Source organism: Procambarus clarkii, chromosome 1, assembly GCF_040958095.1.
Source record: "Procambarus clarkii isolate CNS0578487 chromosome 1, FALCON_Pclarkii_2.0, whole genome shotgun sequence".
Classification (NCBI taxonomy): Eukaryota; Metazoa; Arthropoda; class Malacostraca; order Decapoda; family Cambaridae; genus Procambarus; species Procambarus clarkii.
In genome coordinates this window covers 31,459,321-31,479,046 of record NC_091150.1, presented here as the reverse complement: position 1 = coordinate 31,479,046, position 19,726 = coordinate 31,459,321, and the positions used below count along the sequence as shown (strand labels likewise).

Here is a 19,726-nt window from a genome sequence, read left to right as displayed (position 1 = left end):
CCCGGCGATGGCAGAAAACAAATGGGCAGTTTCTTTCACCATGATGCCCCCTGTTACCTAGCAGTAAATAGGTACCTGGGAGTTAGACAGCTGCTACGGGCTGCTTCCTCTGTGTGTGTGTGTGTGTGTGTGTGTGTGTGTGTGTGGGGAAGGAGGGAAGGTCGTTGATTGACAGTTGAGAGGTGAGCCGAAAGAGCAGAGCTCTACCCCCCCCCCACAAGCACAACTAGGTGAATACATGATCAGCATAAGTCTTCATCGGTTATTCGCTCTCCAACACCCTTTCCCCCCCCCCTGGTGGTGGTGAGTGTACTGAAGGTGGCAGGTGGTGTGGGGCCTCTACCAGGTAGCTGGTGGTGGGGGGGGGCCTCTACCAGGCAGCTGGTGGGGAGCCTCTACCAGGCAGCTGGTGGGGGGCCTCTACCAGGCAGCTGGTGGGGGGGCCTCTACCAGGCAGCTGGTGGTGGATGATACAGAGTACTGTGTTCCTGCAGTCATTGTTGTTTTACGGGAACACGCACACCTCCCGTCACACTAGGAGTTGTGTGGCATACAACTGGCCATGAAGGTGTGTAAAGCGACCTACACCGGCCATGGAGGTGTGTAAAGCGACCTACACCGGCCATGAAGGTGTGTAAAGCGACCTACACCGGCCATGGAGGTGTGTAAAGCGACCTACACCGGCCAGGGAGGTGTGTAAAGCGACCTACACCGGCCATGGAGGTGTGTAAAGCGACCTACACCGGCCATGGAGGTGTGTAAAGCGACCTACACCGGCCAGGGAGGTGTGTAAAGCGACCTACACCGGCCATGGAGGTGTGTAAAGCGACCTACACCGGCCAGGGAGGTGTGTAAAGCGACCTACACGGACCAGGGAAGTATGCAGTGTGACATAGAACAGGCGAGGAAGGTATGCAGTGTGACACAAAACGGGCGAGGGCAACCTTGCAAAAATCACCAACACATACTGGGAATACACACAAGTGCAGATGGCTAATGTTGACCTTGACAGGAACTTTTGTTGGGAAGGCAAACCATCGTTGTTCCTGGTGGTGGCTTGCTCGTTGGTGGCCGCCCGCCTCGTTGTTCCTGGTGGTGGTGTGCTCGTTGGTGGCTGCTCGCTTGTAATGAATGTGGTGAGTGATAGGGGGAAAATAAGGGGAGAGATGAAAACTTTAACGTAGAAGAACTGTGCTGGAGGAGTTGGAGAGGAAAGCGGGAAGAAGTGAGGAGGCAAACTAAAAGTAGAAGGGAAAGAAATTAAGAAAGATAATTAATACGGGAAAGAAAAGACGCTAATAATAGAAGAAAAAGAATTGCTGTCACCAGCCATTTAACAATTTATAGACAAAAATCTTTCCAACTTGTTATCTACGAGAACATTAAAACTTCAATTGATGAAATTTAATAGGTAGAACGTCGGTTGTAGGAGAGGGGGTGGAGTGGGGTGGTGTCACGTTCCTAGGCCTCGTTCCCAACCACACCGGGCCTGGCGCCTGGGACAGAGTCCTGCCTGACAAGCCGAACTCAATGTCAGGGTGGATTCTCCCTATCTCTCTAAACTTGCGCGGGTATTTATCTGGGGCTAAGGAGCTAGGTCACGCCTACATGAGAGAGCACAATCTTTCTACAGAACAATGGACAGGCGGCGTACAGGCGTCTCGCTGCAATTATCAGCTTAGCATCTTTCGAGGAGTAACTGGTCACCATAAGACCTGACCTCTGGGTCATAGTGCGACCTTAGCACTCCGAGGTGCGAGTTTCCATTGTCTAGTGACAGACAGTCTGGCGTCGCCGTTTCCTGTCGAGCTACACCCCATTGCTCTAGTGCTCTCAGTAAATATATAAATAAAAAACATTTACGGTGATACACGCCCCTTTGTTTCCCATACCCATCTTGTGGGCGGTAGTGGAAAGGGTTACAGAGGCTCATTTATGTGCCTCTGTAACCCTTTCCACTACCGCCCACAAAATATGTGCATAATAAATGAACTAAACTAAAACTGGGTGGCGGCGGCGTGCTGGTTCGTGGCCGCACGCCTTGTTTCTGGTGGCTGCGTGCTGTTAAAGACGTGTTGGGTCTACGTGTATTGTAGGCTGTATGACCAAATGCTTTCCTTGGAGAAGTTAATCTTTGAATTATTGTTGTTCATACTTGTAGTGTTGTAAATACTTCTAGTAATACTATAATACTTATTGTAAATGCGCCAAAACTTGTGAAAGAATCACCAGTACCCAATGTAATTCTTGCATGTGTAAGTTTTTATTAGGCATTCATCGTTTTCTGATTTGTAAAGGGACTGGGTTTGCGAGAACGTACCTTTTTATACACCAACATTGGTGTGGAGCCCATTGTGCATTCATGTAGATATTAATTTAAAATAAACATTAAATATATTATCATTCCTCCTGTTGTTAAAATTTACCACTTCACAGTCATAGCTCGCTGAAACAAATAATTTAACATTTTTGCGGAAAGAAAGTAGACACAATAAACATTTGATTATTTACCTCTGATTCTTGCTGAATAGGCCACCACTGTCTGCCACTAGTTAGCTACGTTGTCCGAGCTGACAATGACCAAAGTGATTATGTGTGGCATTGTTAGTAATACATGTTTGTGTCGCTCAGGTGGCGAGGTGCGGTGCCACTGTAACCTGCCGAGGTGTGTCACTATGGGCTACATGTGCAAGAGCCTCCTGGGCGCCTGCTTCACGAGGAACACGCCCACACCCACTCACGCCTACACTCAGGCCCGTAAGGTCTACCACCGCTGGGCACCCATGCACGGCTGTGTCGAGTTCCTACCCATGTAAGTGTCACCTGTCTGTACCCCCTCCCCCCCTGTCTGTCTGTCTGTACTCGCCTAGTTGTGCTTGCCGGGGTTGAGCTCTGGCTCTTTGGTCCCACCTCTCAACTGTCAATCAACTTGTGTACAGATTCCTGAGCCTATTGGGCTCTGTCATATTTACATATGAAACTGTGTATGGAGTCAGCCTCCACCACATCACTGCCTAATGCATTCCATCTGTTAATTACTCTTGACACTGAAAAAGTTCTTTCTAACGTCCCTGTGGCTCATTTGAGTACTCTGTTTCCACCTGTGTCCCCTTGTTCGTGTACCACCCGTGTTAAACAGTTTATCTTTTATCTACCCTGTCTATTCCTCTGAGAATTTTTTAGGTAGTAATCATGTCTTCCCTTACTCTTCTGTCGTCCAGTGACGTGAGGTGCATTTCCCGCAGTCTCTTTCTTTCTATTTCGTGCTCTCTTTCTTTCTTTCTTTCTTTCTTTCTTTCTTTCTTTCTTTCTTTCTTTCTTTCTTTCTTTCTTTCTTTCTTTCTTTCTTTCTTTCTTTCTTTCTCCCTCCCTGCCCCCTCCCCAACGTGTATTAGAACGTAAGTTTACTGAATGAATGTTGTTAACTTTTACATGTGAACAATCAGTATAATAATACTGGTGGTTGTGTTGGCTCAGGGGTCGACATGTGGAGTGCGCCAGGAAGGGAGGAATAAAGAGTGTGGAGTCGCCTGGTTCTCCTACCCCCAGCACCGCTCCCCAGCCGGACCCCGACCTCACCTGCTGCAGCCAGGACATGTGCAACTACCGCGATATTGACGTTTACATCCAGGTGGATGGCAACTACGACAGCCAGACAGGTGAGAGACAGCAGACAGATCCCTCAGCCCACCTCCCGTCTAGGGAAGTTGAGTGGCGATACTCACTTGCGGAGATACATACTCTATATGCTATGCAACGAGTCATCATATTTGTCTTTTAGGAAATTGACTGGTGTTGATTCCCCATTCAATCACTATGGGCATGATTAATTGCACTTATTACGCCATCCAGCACTCAGATCGAACCATTTAAATTTGTTCTTTTCATTCTAAATACAAATACAGTATTGAATCTCAACCTTGGCAGTTTGAAAAATTATTTTTGTATTGTAAATTATCTTGGAATTGATAAAACGTGTTTAAAATACGGTATTGTCTTATTTGCCTGAGTTGTATATCAATGTTGCAGATATGAAGAGACGGGACTCTGAGATGATGGAGACACTATGGTTCAGAGCTGCAACTATAGCAGTTCCCATAGCAGGAGGCTTTATCCTGATTGTTTTAGTTCTCCTTGCTAGTAGAATGCTGGCTAAAGAAAATAAAAGACAAAGAATGGCACAGGTAAATATTAATTTAGTAATAAGATATGGGTAATTATTTTTATGATTTATTATATTTTGTATCTGCCAATGAAATATACCACAGTACATAATTTGTGACCTCAATTTAATGGATGCTATAACACATCTCTGTTGATGCTGGGTAAACGGGACACCACGAGCGTAGCTCTCATCCTGTAACTACACTTAGGTAATTACAGTATAATCACAGAATTCATGTTGTGGTAGGCATCTTTTCATATGGGTATGCCATAGCACTGTTGTAAGACACTAAACATTATTCCAGTCTAGAATGACCATCAGAAGAAACATTTGCTTAATCTTAACCCCCCACCAGTTCCCTTTCTCCCCCTCCCAAATGATACTTGGCCCTCACAGTGATCACCAAGCATTGCTCTGCTAACTTAATAGGCCCATCTGGCCATTACCCTCGACCTCCAGACAGTGGCAACATAACACATGTCAACAGAATCACAGGGAGTAGCTAACCTTGCATTTATCCTTGAAACTTTTGTTTCTGTGCAATAGGCTTTAGTGAATATTTCACACAGCATGATCACTCATTTTTTTGTCAGGATCTTTTACTTTTATTGGCACATTAGAATTACCTCCTCCGGGCAAAATGAGGTACAGACTGTTTGGTTGTTGTCATTCTCCACCCAAGTTTATCAACTACTTTTGCATTTTTTTTTTAACTTTACCTTGGTTAATAGTCAACCTGTTGCCTGACTGGGTGTGTATGCTTATCACTGCTGGCAAGCTTGATTCTTCACTTGTTTTCACCTTTTTAATTTGTTCAAGCAGTGGTTTGTTGTGTATTGTCTGATTTTCTGGCCGGTTTTCCTTAGTTTTGGGTAGTTCTTTGACCTCCAAACTCCTCTCAGCTCGTACTGCACAATGAAGCTACAAAGTGCCTACCAGAAAAAGTGCATTTAATCACATTCATTACGTGATTTCTGGCATAACAAGTACTGTATTCTGTTTCATTGAGGTTACATTGTATGTACTGTATTTAATTTTGAAATTTTCATGTAATGCATTGAAAACGTTATCATTAATGAATTCATCATATTTTTAATAACTTTTTTCACTAGGTTATAGGAGAGCGTTATCTGAAAGACCCCTTATATCCTGGGGGTGCTTCAGAGCCCATTCCTCATCATCCAATATATTACCATTCATCTATAACCAAGAATTCTTCCATGGCTCACATGAACTTCAGAGCCTCTTATGATGAGAAACCACCAAATTATAGATCTCCAGAGACAGCTATTTGTAATTTAGAAGAAATTAAGCCATTAAATACTGTTGCAAGCCAAGAAGAACCTTGGGATCAGAGGGATGCAGAGTCTCCGCTACCTTCATGAAGACTATGTTAAAAGAATGTACCTTGCAACCACCAAAGAAATCATTTTTTTGGGGCTGCAAGTTTATGAATACTGTATAGTAGTGGATACTTCACAAGAGTAGATGGTTATGCTTTGGAAAAAATGCTTGTGAGAGTACTGAAATGAAAGGTACTGTACTGTACAATACAAGCAGATTTTGCACTTATGAACTCGGTTGTTTATCAAGATTCACTTCAGCTGCACATCATATTTCCTCGGCTATATTCCTGATAAATGCTGCTTTGTTCAAAGTGGAATGCAGCCTTTAATCTGGAATTTACCTGTTCATATTTAAATATTCTTTGTGTACTATAAACAGAAATATAAATTAACAGAAAATGTGAAAGAGTCATTAATAATCAGTTGTTTTTGGAAGTCAGTATATGTATTAGCATGTCTACATACATATCAGCAGAGAACTTCCTCAGAGTTTTATATGAAAGACAAGTAATTTTGTATGAGCTTAGGTTCATGAGTGCTAGTGAAAAAAATACATCATTCTGTGATTTGTTGCTCAAAGGGGATTAAAAGGACAATATTTTAGAAATTAAGATAGAGCCAAGTAGCGTTTGGTTCATTATACTATACACAATACAGTACATCTCGATTAACTGGCAAATGGTGATCTTGTCGGTGTTCACTTTGACATACCAGACAATTTAACGTTATTTTAATACTGTGATTTCTACCCCATTAAAGCAAAAAAGCTTTCGATTGTTGAGTCATTTGTGTATATGCTACTGTACTTCTGTATCCTTGGTGCTCTCTTATGACCTGTAATGTTTAGTCATTTATAATCAAAGTAATACCATATTAGGCCAGAGTGTTGGTGCAATACCCACATGTGTAGTGATGTTAACATAAATTTAAGAAACCGATTATGTTCAGATGTAAAATAAAGAGGAATACTTGATGTTGATGAATATAGCGGATCATCATGCCTTACTTTTCACAAGTGAATCAACCGCTGTATAACCACTGCACTCTTATGTAATGTGAAGGATGTGTGGACTGTACAAAAATTTACATAATTCCATTGAATCATATGCTATTTGCTGTTTTAAGCAGTATTATTTTCAATCCTAGATGTGCTTTTTAAATGTCAGAAATTAAGTGCTTTGACTGTAATAATTTGAATAATTTTTACCATACAACCAAATTTATTTTTGCTTTGCTGTGAATACATAAAACAGTAGAATTGTACTTATTTTCTGGCTATTACATGTATATATTATAAAGGCATAAAGCCACATCTAGGAATACCCACAAATTACCTGGAATCATAGTCTGTGATATCTATTATTTGCTTTTTGCCATTATCTTTTATGGTATTCAAATGGTGCTTTGGATGAGAAGCTTTGATGTCTCAATGCCTTCCAGAAAATCTCAGGATTTCTGTTAAAATCTTCCAGAAAGTTAATTTTCATCTATTTAATTAAATCTTATTTTATTTGCATTAGACATCTACATTGCTAATTAGAGGCATTCAATTACAGTACTGTACTGTACATGGTTTGTATTTATAAACTCCGTTTGCCTTAAATTTAGCAGTTTGCAAAATTACTTGTACAGTGTATTCAGAACACAATACAAGATATATAAGCAGCAATATTAGGGTCTGTTTAAAAGCTTTATCAGGGGTTTTAGGTTGTTTAAACTCCTTGTAGATATCTTATTCCTTCCTTCCTGGTGAGGCATCCAGCGCAGTAATATATTGTGATCTTTAGGGCAGTGTTAATTGTTCAGTAATTCAAATGACAGTTTATTTTTCCAAGTAATACTGCATAATCCATCACAAGCTGCTGTTTGCTTTTATGAGTGACACGTGTACATTAGTTCCTAGTTTCTGCATTCCTAAAATTTTTGCACCAGGCTAATAAGAGAAACCCATATGTTTTACAATCTTATTTGCTATCCCTCATCTTAAAATTAACTAGAACACTGGTGCTTCTCCAAAACTCACCTTTTAGCAATATTAAATTCAGGAGCATGTGCAGTCTGCTGTGATGCAAATCTCATTGTGGGTTCAACAAAGATTGTGTAGGCCATAAAACGTACTCATTAAGTAAATGCAGTATATTTTATATGTAAAAAGGTGAGATCAATTAACAAATAATAATAAAATGATCAATTCCAAACCAGTATAATTTTTTACAACTACAAGTGAGTTTGTCAGTTCTCTGGTTCTGAAATTTTGGAGGATATAAGTTGTGGGGGTTAAACCACCTTCTATTCCACTTACTATTTATATCATGATGGCAAGGTATCTTACTTTCCTCAAGTTGCTTCATATTTGTTCATATGAATTAATAATAAACTATTAATGTGCTAGGTATTCAATAATTAATTTTGGAGGAATTTTATAGGCAGAACAAATATGCCTAATGTTATGACTGTGTTGTTTTGTAAAGGAAATCAAGTATTTATTACATATCTTAAGACTTTTATTTCACAAACCTATTTTTGGACATGATGCACATGTTCCAAGATTCTTCTCATTAATAAATGTGTATATATTATAATTATTAGCTATTATATTATTATTATTATTATTATTAGTGCACTGCTGAGAGATCCAAGAGTCAATTCCCATGGCAGGATAGAAGTGTCTGAGTAAATGTTCCTTTCACCTGATGCCTCTGCTCTCCTAGCAATAAATAGGTACTCAAAAATTAGGCAGCTGTTGTGGATTTGCATCCTGGGGAAGGTAAGTAGTTAGCCTAGGGGGACCTCATGGCAACTCTTTCTGAAATATTTTGGTACATATCTGTTCTCTAGCCATTTGTACCGATGGCTTTAAATCTGTAACTGTTGTGTGATTTTCCATTGCATTCAAACACAACATACAGTATAAGGGTATGTGCCCCTCCTCTGAAGCTTCTAGTTTTACCACTGAACAACAGTGGAACCTTGCTTTGTGGGATGGAGCATATTCATTCCATCTGTGATTTCTTTCAATCTGTCAAGGCCCTTGACCATCCCCAAACGACCAATATTTTATACAAAATTTTAATTTTAAACTCTTCCACTATTTTGAAAAGGCCTACAACTACTGTACAAAAATGCATAAACAGGTTTGCCTTAAGATATAAGGGGCATAACTGGCCGACCCCTCACAGTGTTCAAGAGAGAACTGGATAAGCACCTCCAAAGGATACCTGATCAACCAGGCTGTGACTCGTACGTCAGGCTGCGAGCAGCCGCGTCCAACAGCCTGGTTGATCAGTCCGGCAACCAGGAGGCCTGGTCGACGACCGGGCCGCGGGGACGCTAAGCCCCGGAAGCACCTCAAGGTAACCTCAAGGTAAGATAAATCCACACAAAACCATAATTGTATTAAAATACACTATTATTAATTTAAATGCTTTTAAACAAATATTAAAATGTTCTAGGACATTATTAACAAATTCGTAGTTGCCTCTAATACTGTAGTGTACATTTTCATCAATAATCCTAAGTGAAATACAATTTCTGAGTACTGTAGTTTATTGTAGTAGTAGTAGTACATTTTTAACAAGTATAACACTGTACATACCTGTCTAATAGAGTTCACAGATCAGAACAAAACTAAATTTATTAGTAAAATAATGTCACTTTGCACTAATATTTATATTTCTACTATATTACTCAACCTATATTACCTGTATTGCTCCTTATCTAAAATTGCATTATCCTGCTTAGTCGTGCAGCTCCGATGTAAATGTCCAGAATTTCAGGATGACTTAAAAAGTCTTCCTTTCTCAATATCCTTTTGAGTCACTTGTCCCTAAACAGAATTGTGGGTGAAACTGATGCCTTTTATATTACTGGTCTTGTCTTTTTACTCACTTATTGGTATTCCTCCTGATATTTGGACCTGAATATCCTGCAGTATTCCTGGCCTGATGCCTAATTTAGATAATTACTTCTACATTTTCTCATAGTTGGAAAGCAGCATGTAAAGGATCTGGGAATAACAATGTCTAATGACCTAATGTTTAGGGAGCATAACCAAGGAAATACTGTATAGCATCAGGCAGAAAAATGATAAGATGGATTACGAGAACCTTCAAATTCAGCATATGAGATCCTGGGAGATGGATTATTGGTGGTACTGGTCTTGTAATGGCAGTTAAAGCTGAAAGCTTTTACTGTACAGTATGTCAATTAACAGATGGTAGGAGACATCATAATGAGGAGCAGACATCAGTGTAGAAAGATGGAGCAAAACAGTGCCACCTTGGAGCTGGATGGTTGTGGAGAGATGAGAATCCTCCCAATATGGATGACAGGATAACCATGAGGAAGTTGACAGTAGAGACATCAAACAAATTCTTTATGCTGTGAGAGTAAAATCTAAGAAGGAATTCAGTGGGTGGGGTGATGGAGTATCTTTACACTTTAGCAGTCCGGCTTCTCTATGTGTTCCCCAATCATAAATGTTTCAGGCCACTCAGCTATGCAAAATATGTTGTCAATCATTTTACGTTTTCTAAGTTATTTGTTGAATTAAAACTACAGTATTGTATAAATTTGGTGTGAAAATGTTTGCAAATGAATTGTCTAGAAAATAGTTGCAAAAACAAGTGAATTTATAATAGATTTTGTTCCTTTCTGTGCATTCCCAAACTTAAACATAGTGGGCTTAGCAGATCCCAATCAGCGATGATGAAAACGTTAACAATTATTTTATATTCTCAGTTATTTACTAGATTATAACTACAAATTCGGTGTCGAAATGTTTGCAAATAAATTCTCTAGAGAACAGAATCAAAAACAAAAATGTATTTAAAATAGATTATGTGCTACAGCAAAGAATATACAAATGTTTATGAATAACAAATGAATGACATGTTTAGCATCACCAGAACATGAAAGTGTTAGAAAGGTAGGAAAATCTTGGTTACTGATGATTCTGATAAGATGTAAACAGGATAGTTTGTTTAAGGAATGCACACACAGTACATCATAAAATGATGGTGCATTTTCTTGGAACTGGGACAGGGAATAGGATGGATACTGTATCGGCTAATGAGAACAATCATATTGCTTGCCTCTTGGTTAGGTGAGGTTGAAGTAAGGAACCAATAAATTCAAGTTAGCACTTGACAAGTGTATAAAAAAGGAGGGGTTCCTATTATATGTGGAGTTTTGCCATGGTTCAGTGTACAGTATATGGCTGACTTGAAAGGCACTACAGGTATTTTGATAGTGCAATACCATTTATCAACAAGAATTTGAGTGCACATGAGGTAAGGACTGTATATAAAAAATAGGGTAGTGACTTGTGGACCCATTGGAAGCAGCAATTAGTACGACTTTAAACTGCTACAGACTAGAGGTCTTAAGAAGGTAGCAAAGAAATTATGGGGACAGGACATATAAGTGTAGATATGCATACATGGATTGCAAGAAATAAATACCTCCACCAGTGTTGGACCTATACTTACAAATGAAGGTTCATTCACAAAGGTACCACATGAAAGACTGGGCAGGAAATTACAGGCCCATGTAATAAATTATAAAATATTAGAATGGATAAAGCAACAGTTGAAGGAAAGAAAACAAAGGGTTGTGCTAAATGGAAACGAATCTGAATGGAGAAATTTGATATGTGGGGTGCCACAAGGATCCATTTTGGGACCTAATCTTTTTGTCATATACATCAACGACACAGACGAGAATACTGTATTACAAACCACATCAAATTTGCAGATGACACAAAGGTGTATGGTAAAGTTGGAAAGGGTAACAATATTGAAGCCCTTCAAAGAGATTTACATGAATTCCACAAATGGTCAGAAGACTGGCAAATACTCTTTAATATCGACAAATGCAAGACCCTGCACGTGAGGCATAACAACCCATGCCACGACTACCAAATAATAGCATTACGTTACAGCAGATTGAAGAAGAAATGGACCTTGGAGTCAAGATCCACCACTCATTAAAAGTTGCACAACAGGTGGGTGCAGCAGTCAGAAAAGCTAATCAATCAAGTGTACTTTTGGTTATAAGGAAAAGAAGGCAATGGTTTAACTGTATAAATCTCTGGTGCACCCCCATTGAGATTACTGTATCCAAGCATGGAGACCTCATTTTTATGACATAGCTGTTCTAGAGAAGGTACTACAGTACACCAGGCAACAAAACTCATTCCACAGCCGAGTTATCTCTCATATCAAGAACGCTTGAAGGCAACACTGCAAACCAGGCATGACAGGGCGGATCTCATTGAAACTTTTAAAATTCTGAACAAGTTACAGGATGTTGATCTGAATATTTTCTTCAGGTCAGATGTAACACAAACAAGAAGCAACAGTTTCAACCTCAACAAGCCAACAATGTAGGACTGAGAACAGGAGATGCTTTTTCACCCACAGTGTTATTAACCCATGGAACCACCTACCCGCCAAAGTCGTAACTGCTAAAACTGTGCTGAATTTCAAAATATACCTGGAAAAGATCATGAAGGTAAATGGGGAGGACCTTTGACAAGCTGCTGGCTTCCTGTCCTCATCGAGACCACTAGGGTTAGTGGCCCTCAGGTACATCAGGTAATCAAAGGACAATAAAGAAATTAGTGAAATCCTAAAAGAACATTAAATGGTAATGTTTAACCCTTAAACTGCACATGGCATACATATACGGCAGGATTTAATGGTACCATAAGTTAAATTTTTCAAACTTGCTAAAATGCTTTCCAATTATTTGTGCATAATCTACTAGCAAATCCTCCAACTGTGTCTAAATGATCACAAACATAACTTGAAAAATAAGAAAATAAAAAATAATTATAAAATTGAATATTAAAAACTTCAGATTTTCAAATTAGCTGCAAAAATATAAAATATCACTAATTATTCATTTGGTGTTATTATGCTCTCAGAATAGCATATGATTTTCATTTTCATAGATTTAGAACATAGGTTTTCAGTTTAGTTTACTGTAAATAAAAAATTGTCAATGTAGCATTTGAAATATGTGCCAAATTTAGACAACAAAATTTATACAGTATAACAAAATAGAGCATAATAACATACTCACTCATTATTATTGTGTTATTATGTATTACTCAGCAATGCTATAAAGGCACCAGCTGCATATCCACTTTGTGGACACTTCTTACTACTGTTCTTTGTGCGTCGAACTGGTGCTTACATCTCTTTATTACTGCATTATCATCAGTTCCAGTTAATATGAGCTGTTCTCCTTATCAATAAAACGTTCTTCTTTTTTCAAAAAAATTCGTCTAAAATCCATTTCTGAAAATATTGGGATGAAACTTTCACGACGCTGAAGCCAATAAGTTGGAGATTTAACATTAATATTAATTTTCACATAATTCAAATATTTTTTTTGCCCAGCCCCAGCTTATGTAAAACACAAGAACAAATCCACAAGTGCCGTGACGACGATTTGAACCTGCGTCCAAGAGCATCCCAGACGCTGCCTTAATCGACTGAGCTCAGTCGATTAAGGCAGCGCCTGGGATGCTCTCGGATGCAAGTTCAAATCCTCGTCACGGCCCTTGTGGATTTGTTCATTTGATACATCACACAATTGTGATTTCTGTGTGTTTTGTAAAACACCATTTACAGCCCAGGCTGTAGCAGCTTAAGGGTTAATAATATCAATAAACCACATGAAAGTTGAAGGTCTGAACAGCAGCTTTATGAATGCTATCCAACCCTTGACAATATAACTGATATAGCATATGCACAGCACACTTTGGAAGAGAAATTGACAACATGCCCATGCACTTAGCCCTGGGTTCTGACACCTGGAATTCAATATTTATATAGAAATTTAAAATATCAGTAGCACGAGTGGTCAGTGTTTCTGAGGTTCCTTAGTTTGAATCTATGGCCTTTTGTTCTTGAAGTTACAGGTTTCAAGAAGTCTTTTTTTTTTTGTCAGTACTGTACAGAGTGGCATATGTACCTGCACCACAGGAGAGAATAGTATAGTACTGGTACAGAGAAACAGGAGTCCCAAAGTCAGCCACTTTCCGTCACTGCCACTTTGTTGATGCACTGTCCATCAACTTAATGATCATTTTCCACTGGCATACTGCAGTTAGGGCTAGTTTTCTGTTTTGGATTAATCTCTAGTCATCATGTTCTTTTTTGTCTATTCTAGAATCTTCTAGTGATTTTAGGTGCAGAATCACTAGCAAAGGAAGGAAGGAAACTATCAGGAGAAAGTGACAAGCTATTATGACTATAGTACTTGGAAGAAATCAGGATAAGAAATTGGGATGGGGGAAAGGAATGGTGCCCAACCATTTGGTCAGTTGGGGATTTAACCACTAGGAGAATTCTGCTCCTAGTGAATTCAGAATCACTAGGAGATTCTGCTCCTAGTGTTCAGTATGCATGAGCATGTCCAGAGGCCTGGTAGTGCTCTCTCGCTTTATTGTACCAGAGCCTAATGCATTGGCAACTACTGAGGGGCCAACTCAGAAAAACTAAATTAAATTTAATTAAGATTTTATACAGTATTTTGTATAAATTTATTGTATAATGTCATTTGTCTTATACTTTCTCTATTTACTATCCTAAGGGCTTTTTACATATGCTTACTGACATTATTAAATAGGGGAAACCAATAAACAGGGACTGGCAAATCTAAGAACATTCACTAACCCAAGGCAAATAAATTTTTTGTATGCTGCTCATAATTTATGAAACAAAGTGAGCTAATATACAAGTCGGTTGTAGCCAAGGCCTATAAATTAAAATATGGACCAACCAGATTTATCCAGAACTGTGACTTCCAGAGAGCCAAATATGTTTGGTTGGAAAACCATGCTTCTCCTCTCCTAATTACTTAAATTTATGTTTATCTCAACAATTTTCTATTCCCAAAAATACCTTCTATTTACACAGAACTTTTCCTATATTTTTCAGAAAGACTGGTGTCAACCGATTTTTAACATTGGGAGTCGCTGATTCCTTTGCATACAACTTTCCAAAGATGCCGGTTCCATTCAAGCGAGCTTTCACTGTTTTGCAAAGCTCCCTAATTTATTGTGTTACAGAGAATATTATAATTATTATCATCACAATAATAATATTTCTACACACACTTGTTTTACTATCAGGACAAGTGTGTAGTAATTTGGGGGCAACAATTCATATAGTTTTCAAGATATCATTGAAGGTCACCCACACCCACACAAGGTGAGAAGGTGGAGGATTCTAAGACCGTCAGTAATTTAAAAGTGTTATATGACAAAGTGTGTTGGGAAGATGGGACACCATGAGCGTAGCTCTCATCCTGTAACTACACCTAGGTAATTACACCCAATTGTTAACATGGTTTTAAAATCTGTCACCATGGGCTCACCAAGAGCTACATGGTCCAATAACAAGACAGATATTTCACGTACCACTATACGTGAAAAGAGTGAAAACTATAAGGAATCCTTTTGGAGGATACATAATTATGGCTTTAAAAAGCAGAAAATGCAAATGTTCTCTTCTTGCAACAGGATTGTCAGTCAAAAATATCAAGCAATCTGACTCAAGGTGCAGAGAGAGCTTCTGCAGGTACAGACAATGTGTCTACAGTACCATGCTTTGTGCACTTTATGCTTGAAGGTTCAGACAAAACTACTGCAACAACCTCTTTCAAGCAATCTATGCTTGATGGTGCAGACTTTTCTTCTATAGCACTCTCTTTTGAGCAATCTATGCTTGGAAGTACACACAAAGCTTCTGCTGTAAACTCCTTAGAACAATTTGTGCTTAAAGGTGTACAATTTCCTTCTGCAGTAAGCATTGAACAATCTTTGCTAGGTGCAAGTAGAGCTTCTGAAGTAACCTCTGGTTTCCCATCAAAAGACTTACACCACTTCTTTAAAGTTTTAGGGTGTGGTAAAGCTGTATTTAAAGTTTTCCTAACAAAGTCATAGGCTCTGCTTGAACAATAGTATAGTGTCAATGCAAAACTTCGAAGTTCAGGTGGATACTCTTCTCGTGATGCTCCTTTTTCTGTTCTCTTTAATAGTTCTGCTGCTGTGCCTGATACAGTCAACTGTAAAAGATAGTTAACATAATATAAACCAAGATTCACATTAATGCGAGTTTCTTGTAATAATTGAATACTGTAAAAGAATTAAGAATAAAGTGACAGTCCTGAACTCCCAATAGTGATTTCATATAGAGAGAGGTTGCATGTCAGAACAGAAAATCACTCTTATGATCCTCTAATGCTCCCTATGCCCCCAGCCCGGCCAGCCGGCCAACCCCTATGAAGGAGGCCAGATTCTGGTTCTAGCGGCTTGCATGCCAAGAAAGTTACAGGAGCTCAGAATGTTGGGACAGCTCCAGGGAGCAACTGAGGGGCGAGCCCAGAAAATACATACCTTCAATATTTGACTCTTTAAAAAACTAAAAGAATATTGCAGTAAAGAATATTAAACTGGTGATTATTATTATCACCAGTTTATTTGTGTTTTTCATTCACATTAAGTTTTTATATAATAAAACGGTAAAATACAGTACAGTACCATGAAAGTTATAAACATTTGCTCTGTTTAATTTACATACCTGCAACATGTCTTCAGGTGCACCCACTGACTTCTTATTTAACAAGACTAATGATTTAAGAGTTTCAACCTTTTCCTTTAAACGACGATTCTTTTGAGTAAGGAATTTTAACTTTTTCTTTTGTTGCTGAACCTTTTTCATTGCAATAGTTAAACATTTTCTTGTTTCTGAATGTGATGACAGAACTTCTTCAGTAAAATCGCCTACATATCTGAAACGTTTACATCGTTTGTTTGGTGGTAATAGTGACACAGCTGTAGTTATTGGTATCGATGGTGATGGCAAGGCTACAGCTACTGGCACTGATGGTGGTGATTGGGGTGCAGCCATTGGAGTAGACTGTGGTGGCAGGGATGCAGTTATTGGTGTTAAAATTATTGACTCAACCTGAGGAGAGGTGTTGAGCATATTTCTGTAAAATAAAATATATAAACTAATTTTCCATTCAGTACAGAGTGCCACCTCATAAATCTAGATATAGCAGAAACCTTGGAAATTTAAAAAGTTATTGCTATTGGAAATACATTAAATTCTGAACATGTTTCCTTTTTTTGTAATGTGTACAGAAAATCCAGACCAATTCAGCCCTGTTTATACTCACCGATTACTTGCATATTTTTTTACTATTTTTTAGGCATTAAATATTAATTAGAAAATACAGTTTTTCCTATATTTTTTTACAATATTTGAACCAAATTAAAAATGATATAATTAATAATATTAATTCATTATATCGGGGGACAGGCAGCCAGAATGTGTCATACACTTAAGGCTTATATCGAGATCTCCCCCACCCTAAAGTCGAATTACTGACCATGCCCAGGATGCAACCCCACAACAAGCTGACTAACTCCTGAGTACCTATTTACTGCTAGGTGAACAGAGAAGGGCATTAGGTGATAGGAAATGTGCCCAACCATTTGTCCTGCCCGGGATTCGAACCCAGAATTCTCGATTGTGAGTCGAGAACAAACCTGACTGTGCTACTGGGGCCCTCAAATATATAATACAGAAGAATATGACATTTTTCTGAGGCTGACCCAATGCTGCTACACTCTGTAAACCTGTTCTAACCATACATGGTCACCTGTGCACTGGTGAGGAACCTCAGGAAAGGGGGGGGGGGGGTTCCTCCCAGAAAATGCAACAAAATATCAATAAAATATTTTATACATAACTTTTTAAATGATTTTGATATCAAAATATGCACAAAAGTATGTTCTATTCTTTGCCATACTAATAATAATAATAATAGACAAAAACTCAAAACTGTTTATATAAAATTGCTGAAAATACTAAACTGGATATACATGTACTGTAATGGTGCAATATTTTGGTGAAGCAAAGATGGGTTCAGTACAGCTCCATCCATACAAATGGGAATCCAGTGTATTGTAGTCACATTTAACACCTGAAAAAATTAACTTTCTGTACTCAGTTTTAGGTAAGAACTAAGAAGAAAATTTTGGTCAAAGTTCTGTGAGTAAAATGGTACCTGTTATCAACTGGTGATGCTGGATATGTGTGGTCTGCCAAAAAATGTATTCTTGATTGCTTATTATCTATTGGTGTAGCTGGCTGTACAATAGCTGCAACCATTGGTTCAGAAATTGCTGGCTCAACCAGAGAAGAGGTACTGGGAATATCACTGTAAAACAAAATATATAGTATACTGTAAACAAATTTTCCATTTAGTAGAGTATTGTACTGTAAGTACTAATACGTAGTGCTGTAATTACATTAACACTACTGCATGATATTATATATTCACAAGTTTTATAGATATAATACAGTATTATCCATGAACTATTCAGAGAATTATTGTTAAGTACAGAGGTTGATAATGGAACCTGTTATCAATTGGTGATGCTTGGGTGTGGTCTGCCAACAACTGTATTCTTGTCTTGTTATCAATTGGCATTACTGAAGTGTGATCTGCCAACAACTTTTTTCTTGGTAGTTTCATATCTACTGATAATGCTGAGGTGTAGTGTATCAGTAATTTTTTTCTCTGTGACATGGAATCTATTGGTGTTGCAGTGGTGTTGTCTGCTAACAATTTTGTTCTCGTTGGCCTGATATTTTTTAGTGATTCTGAGGTGTGGGATGTAAGCAATGTTTTTTTTTGTGGTTTGGTATCTACTGGTGATGCTGAGGTATGGGTTGGCAGCACTCTTTCTCTCTGTGGCCTTTGTAGCTTTGACCGATTGTGTAAGCGTGCTGGAAAGCTGAAAATAGTCGGCACTGCATTTTTTTTCAGCCAACGACCACCAAATTTTTCCTCATCAAAGCAGTCATTCTCAAAATGCTTTGAGCAAATCCTTGTGCTGGTGTTTGGAACAAACTTGTAGCGTCGCAAGGCATTAATCCACAATTTTCTTTGGTTTTCATCTTTAGGAAAACTGCAAGAAATGAAAAGAAAAATGTTAGTGAAGATTCAAACATGAGGCAAAGATCCTTGACAATCAATCATCCTGTATTATATATATTTTTTACTTTGATTTAAAACTAACATAGAAATTTTATCAAACCTAACCGAATCTAACCGAAATTGAGTGCCCAAATGAGTCATAGAGATGTTAGAAAGAATTTTTTCAGTGTCAGAGTAGTAGACAAATGGAATGCATTAGGCAGTGATGTGGTGGAGGCAGACTCCATACACAGTTTCAAATGTAGATATGATAGAGCCCAATAGGCTCAGGAATCTGTACACGGGTTGATTGACAGTTGAGGAGTGGGACCAAAGAGCCGAAGTTCAACCCCCCCAAGCACAACTAGATGAGTACATTGTATGCACATATATAGCAAGCTCTAAACGTTTAGAGCGTGCATTTGGGAACACCAAGCGCATAGGTTCGAATCCTGATCACAGCTCCTGTGGACTTTCTCAATACAGTAATTATAATATAATAATAATTTACATATACAAGAGTTCTTACATTCTTGTAAAGCCACTAGCACCCATAGCATTTCGGGCAGGTCCTTAATCCTAATTTTCCCCGGAATATGACCCGCCAAATTGGTTAACAACCAGGTACCCATTCACTGCTGGGTGAGCAGAGGCTACAGTTAAGGATTGGTGCCCAGTGAATCCTCCCCGGCCTGGATAAAAACCCAGGCCAAAGCGCTTGCGAGGCGATGAGCGAGTGTTTTACCATAGCGCGGGGACTAATGCTTTAAATACAAGTTGAAACAGCAGAAATTGCAACAGAACAGCAGATAGTAATTTAAATTAAATAAATAGATGGGATACAATTTTCTTTAAGTTTATACATGGCAAATATCAGCAGTTTTACTTAATCATTAATGTTTGATAATAGCAAGGTATAGGTTAAGGTTGGGAAAGTCAAGCCCAGCAGACCACGCTGCATTTCAATATGTATATATCTTGGACAACGTAAATTTGTAAGTCCTCACCTGTGAAAAGTGATAGAACCGCCTTTAACAAATCGTTCCTTGCAGCCATAAGAACAACACGACGTGACCATGTTGTTGTTGTTGTTGGTGGAGGGCTGGGGCAGCTACAGCACACATTTTTTTTTTTTTTTTTTTGTCACATCTCTCGCTTCTGCCGTTAAGGTCGTGTGAAGGGGAATAAAACTTGTAATACATCACCTGAT

At 38.6% G+C, this 19,726-nt stretch overlaps 2 protein-coding genes across 2 annotated transcripts in view; one reads left to right on the top strand and one right to left on the bottom strand.

The window, feature by feature from the left end:
* The window catches only part of LOC123764083 (uncharacterized), a 60,051-nt gene extending 52,046 nt beyond the window's left edge, over positions 1-8,005 (top strand). Inside the window, exons 2-5 of the mRNA XM_045751650.2 lie at positions 2,632-2,812; positions 3,478-3,659; positions 4,030-4,184; positions 5,278-8,005. Coding sequence (XP_045607606.1) covers positions 2,632-2,812; positions 3,478-3,659; positions 4,030-4,184; positions 5,278-5,550 — 791 coding nt within the window. The 3' untranslated portion in view covers positions 5,551-8,005. The remainder of the gene's footprint in view (positions 1-2,631; positions 2,813-3,477; positions 3,660-4,029; positions 4,185-5,277) is intronic.
* Positions 8,006-14,025: 6,020 nt separating this feature from the next.
* LOC138365508 (THAP domain-containing protein 5-like) lies at positions 14,026-19,678 on the bottom strand. Its single transcript, XM_069325818.1, has 5 exons — positions 19,524-19,678; positions 17,957-18,508; positions 17,602-17,754; positions 16,107-16,518; positions 14,026-15,591 (listed from the first exon to the last, which is right to left on the bottom strand). The coding sequence occupies exons 1-5, from the start codon at positions 19,592-19,594 to the stop codon at positions 15,079-15,081; spliced, it is 1,701 nt and encodes a 566-aa protein (XP_069181919.1). The 5' UTR covers positions 19,595-19,678; the 3' UTR covers positions 14,026-15,078.
* Positions 19,679-19,726: the final 48 nt, after the last annotated feature.